This window comes from Drosophila ananassae, chromosome XL, assembly GCF_017639315.1.
Source record: "Drosophila ananassae strain 14024-0371.13 chromosome XL, ASM1763931v2, whole genome shotgun sequence".
NCBI classification, from domain to species: Eukaryota; Metazoa; Arthropoda; class Insecta; order Diptera; family Drosophilidae; genus Drosophila; species Drosophila ananassae.
Window position 1 is genome coordinate 10,339,816 of NC_057931.1, and position 4,810 is coordinate 10,344,625.

Here is a 4,810-nt window from a genome sequence, read left to right on the forward strand (position 1 = left end):
AAAATACTTGTCACTGTTTCTGGTATTAATCCGATACATTCGTGACTATTTAATCGATAGTTACATCGAAATACCGAAATATACTGGTTTTCAAAGTTAACCAACACTGCCCATACTGCAAATACACGTGCCGCGTGCGATTCGTAAACAAAATGCAGGTCTATTAATTTTGCGCAAAAACGAGGAAAATAGTGGAAAAATGTCGCGCATTATAGTAAAACAGCTGCCCAAGCATGTGAGTATTGTATTTCGCATGGAATGAATTGAAATAACCTAAGCACTGCACTTGCAGATCACCGAGGAGAAACTGCGCCAAATCTTTGGGGCTCAGGGGACAATCACTGATCTCCAGCTGAAGTACACACCGGATGGCAAGTTTCGGCAATTCTGTTTCGTTGGCTACAGTACCGAGGATGAGGCACAGGCGGCCATCAAACACTTCGACAACACCTGCATCCAAACCAGCCGCGTTCGCGTGGAATCCTGCGCCGCTTTGGGCAGTGAGGCGAAGCCCCAGTCATGGAGCAAGTACGCAAAGGACAGCAAGAAGAACCTAGATAAGCTGAAGGCGGAAGAGGCTGCAGCAGCGGCGGCGGAGAAAGCCAAGGAGAAGCTGAAGAAAAGCAAGGAGAAGAAGACGAACAAGGTGGACGAGATTCTGGGCAAGCACAAGGATGATCCCGAGTTCCAAGAGTTCCTGCAAGCGCACGACAAGACGCGCACCTTGTGGGGCAACGACATGGCACTGAACGAAGAGGCAGATGACGACCAGGATGATGATGACGATCAGGAGGATGAGGAATCACCAGCTGGCCGAGATGACAGTGGCGTGGATGCCGATGCAGGCGATGCGGAGGAGGACGATGACCACGACGAGGAGGAGGAGGAGGCAGAGAAACTGGCCGTGAAGCCCATCAGCGATCTGGAGTACATGAAGTCGCTGATGGAGGGAAAATCCTCTGAAGCGAAAGCCAAAACTCCGGCCGCCAAGAAGACCAAAGCCGACAAATCCAATCTGGAACTGTTCACCATCAAAATCCACAATGTGCCGTACAACACGAAGCGCCAGGATGTGCTCAAATTCTTCAAGCCACAGAAGCCCTATTCCGTTCGGTTGCCCGGCAAGGTTCACGGCTTCTGCTACGTGGGATTCAAGACGGAGAAGGACATGGCCAAGGCGATGCTGAAGAACAAGAGCTTCATCAAGGGGAAGCAGGTGTTCTTCTCCGACTTCACCGAGAAGAACAAGGTGACGAAGGCCAGCAAAGCGGGTCAGCCAGTGCCGGCGGTGGGTCCCGAATCCTCCGGAAATGCCAAATGGAAACAGCAGCAGGATAACCTCTCCAAAGAGGACGACATCTCGGAATCGGGCCGGATATTCTTCAGGAACCTGGCGTACACCACCACGGAGGAGGAGCTGCAGAAGCTCTTCGAACAGTTCGGTCCTGTGGTGGAGGTGAGCCTTCCCGTGGACAAGCTGACCCGCAAGATCAAGGGCTTCGGCACTGTCACCTACATGATGCCGGAGCACGCCCTCAAAGCATTCAACGCCCTGGATGGCACCGACTTCCATGGTCGGCTGCTGCACCTGCTGCCCGGAAAGGACATCGAGAAGAAGGATCCCCAGGATGACCTCGACGAGAACGATGCCAGTCTCTCGTTCAAGGAGAAGAAGGCCCTCAAGCTGAAGAAGAATGCCCAGAAGCCCATTGGCTGGAATACACTCTTCCTGGGAGCCAACGCAGTGGCAGATCTTCTGGCCAAGCAGTTTAAGACCTCGAAGGAGCAGATCCTGGACACCAGCGGTGGTGGCAGTGGCGCCGCCGTTCGGTTGGCACTGGGAGAGACCCAGATCGTGGTCGAGATGAAGCGGTTCCTGGAGGAGGAGGGCGTGCGGCTGAGTGCCTTCGATGAGCCAGCCAAGAAGCGCTCCAACACTGTGATACTGGCCAAGAATCTTCCGGCGGCCACGGAGGTCGCCGAGCTGACGCCCATCTTCAGTCGCTTCGGTCCCATTGGCAGGATCGTACTCCCTCCCAGCGGCGTTACGGCCCTCATTGAGTATTGTGATCCCTCCGAGGCGAGGCACGCCTTCAAGAAGCTGGCCTACAGCAAGTTCAAGACGGCGCCGCTCTACCTGGAATGGGCGCCGGAGCACGTCTTCACCAAGACCCTGAGTGGGGAACCGACAATTCCCAAGAGCGAGCCAAAGGAGGAGGTGTCCAAGTCCAAAGGCAAGTCCAAGAAGGACGCGAAGAAGGAGGAGGAGCAGGAGAAGGAGGAAGAGGAAGAGAAGCCAAAGGAACCCGAACCAGAAGACGCTCACGATGAACCCGAACCGGACACCACTCTCTTCCTGCGGAATCTTAACTTCAAGACCACCAAGGAGACCGTTGAGAAGCACTTCCGGCATCTGGGAACCATTCACACCCTGGAGATAGCCGTGCGGAAGGATGCCCAGAACCCCTCGAATGTACACTCCCTCGGCTACGGCTTCATCCAGTTCAAGAAGGCGGCCGTGGCGGAGCATGCCCTGAAGAACATGCAGCTTACCCACATCGACGGCAATCCTGTGGAGATCAAGCGCAGTGACAGAGTGCTCAAGTATGTCCAGCCTATTGGGAGATCCCAACTTTTTAATTCTTACTCATCTTTGTCCTTTCAGGAGCCAGGACAACGAGGGAGCCCAACGACGCCTCACTGCCCAGAAGAAGCAAACTGGCACCAAGTTCCTCGTTAGGAACATACCCTTCCAGGCCACATACCACGAAGTGCGGGATATATTCAAGTGAGTACAAGACCAAAGTAGTTTTCGGTTATCCGATGTATGGCTCGAAAATAGCACCCGGGAATATAGCAAATAGTAAGAGATTCGGGATATAAGCTAAGAAAAGTTAGAATCTTACGTTAAATGGTCAAGTTCCTGATAGATCCTGAAGTTCCAGATAGATCCTGACAGAAAACCAAACAGATCTCCCGCATAGTCTCCCCCACACAACATGCCGGGAGGTCCATAGAAGAGCTGAATAAGATTATTCCCCACAATATTATAGGTATTAACAACCTGCCCCAATCTATATATTCCCATATCCATCTGATCTTGGGGGTCTGACAATGGGGGAATCCATTTATCTGAAAAAGTAGGCCTTCCGCAGGCCATATTTTGGCCAATATCGGTCCTATTTTCAAAAGGAATGCTTTAAAACATTTCTTGATAAATTCTCCGTAATTCTGCATCAAACCCTGGAAACAAATTTTTGGACCTGATTTTTTTTAATTTTCCTGATAGACCCCCTTTGAAAATGGGGATCCCCCAGAATTATAAAAAATTCACCCTTCCGAAAGCTATATCTCAGCTTATATCCGTCTGATCCTTGAGCGCAATACCTCAATCGATTTCTGGTTCAATTCCCCGTAATTCTGCATCAAAACCTAAAAACAAAATTTTTGATCCGATTTTTTCAAAATTTTCTGGTGGACCCCCTTTCGAAAATGGGGGAGACCCAGGCTTATCATTATGGGACCCTTGCGAAGGCCATATCTTGGCCAATATCGATCGGATTGTAACGCGGAATACCTTAAACGATTTCTAGATCGATTCTTCGTAATTCTGCATCAAAATCTAGAAACTACATTTTCGATCAGAGTTTTTCAAAAATTTGTGATGGACCCCCTTCGAAAATCAAGAAACCCTATATAGTGGCTCTTGCGAAGGCCATATCTTGGCCAATATCCATCCGATCCGATAAACGGGATACCTTAAACGATTTCTAGATCGATTCTCCGTAATTCTGCATCAAAAGTTAGAAAATAATTTTTGGAGCCGATTTTTTCCAAATTTTCTGATGGACCCCCTTAGAGAATGGGGATGATAAAACAGTCCCCCTTCCGAAAGCTATAACTCAGTCAATATTTGTCCGATCCTCGAGTAAAATACCTTTATCGATTTGTGGTTAAATTCTCCGTAATCGTGCATCTAAACCAAGAAACTCAATTTTCGATCCGATTTTTTTTAATTTTCCTGGTTAACCCCCTCCGAAAATGGGTACAATGTGGGGGCATGGAAATCGGTCCCTTCCGACGACTATGTTTGGGGCACTATCCGTCAGATCCTTTAGCGGTGCACTTCACACGACTTATGGTTCGAGATCCCAGCATCGTGCAGCAGAATCTCCGAGCGCGCTGGAGCTTCAGCGATTTGGTAGAGAGTGTCTGTGGACATTACTAACGATGAGATTCCGGATAATGTTGTATTTCAGGGCCTTTGGCGAGCTAAAATCCCTGCGAATTCCCAAGAAGGCGACCTCCGGAGCTGGCGGCGAGTCCCACAGAGGCTTCGGCTTCGTGGACTACATGAACAAGGCGGAGGCGAAGCGAGCCTTCGAGGCCATTAGTGCCAGTACCCATTTGTACGGTCGCCGTCTAGTGCTGGAGTGGAGTGCCAACGATGATGGACAGGATGTGGAGGAGCTGCGCAAGCGGACGGCTGCCAAGTTTGGCCAGAGCCAGGCCGCGACGGATGCCAAGCGGAGCCGAAAGGCCTTCTTCGACGTGGATGGCAATATGCTGCCGGCTCCGGGCGAGGAGGATGATGAGGAGGAGGACTAGTAGTAGTCCCTCTCCAGCTTAGTGTCAAGAATAAAATGTATAAAGTAGACGTTATGTAATATAAATTATACTTTTTTTAAATCAAAACTTAAATCTGGCTATCATTTGGTTGATTTTCAAACTTGAAATAGATTCTCTCGAAAACTGACCCACTCTTCCATCCCATAACCCCTACAATCTCTCAATTAAAACTCTCTCACCA

General features: G+C 49.9%; 1 protein-coding gene across 1 annotated transcript; it reads left to right on the forward strand.

Annotated features, from left to right (window-relative positions):
• The first annotated feature begins 70 nt into the window (after window positions 1-70).
• Window positions 71-4,695, forward strand: LOC6504849 (probable RNA-binding protein 19). Its single transcript, XM_001966411.4, has 4 exons — window positions 71-235; window positions 293-2,604; window positions 2,666-2,788; window positions 4,260-4,695. The coding sequence occupies exons 1-4, from the start codon at window positions 200-202 to the stop codon at window positions 4,606-4,608; spliced, it is 2,820 nt and encodes a 939-aa protein (XP_001966447.1). The 5' UTR covers window positions 71-199; the 3' UTR covers window positions 4,609-4,695.
• The last annotated feature ends 115 nt before the right edge of the window (window positions 4,696-4,810 follow it).

Bases quoted from the DNA above. Each gene is read 5' to 3' on its own strand.
- LOC6504849 (XM_001966411.4), top strand. From the start codon at position 200: ATGTCGCGCATTATAGTAAAACAGCTGCCCAAGCAT. The intron at 2,605-2,665 runs GTATGTCCAGCC...TTGTCCTTTCAG, and splicing joins CGCAGTGACAGAGTGCTCAA to GAGCCAGGACAACGAGGGAG. The intron at 2,789-4,259 runs GTGAGTACAAGA...GTTGTATTTCAG, and splicing joins GAAGTGCGGGATATATTCAA to GGCCTTTGGCGAGCTAAAAT.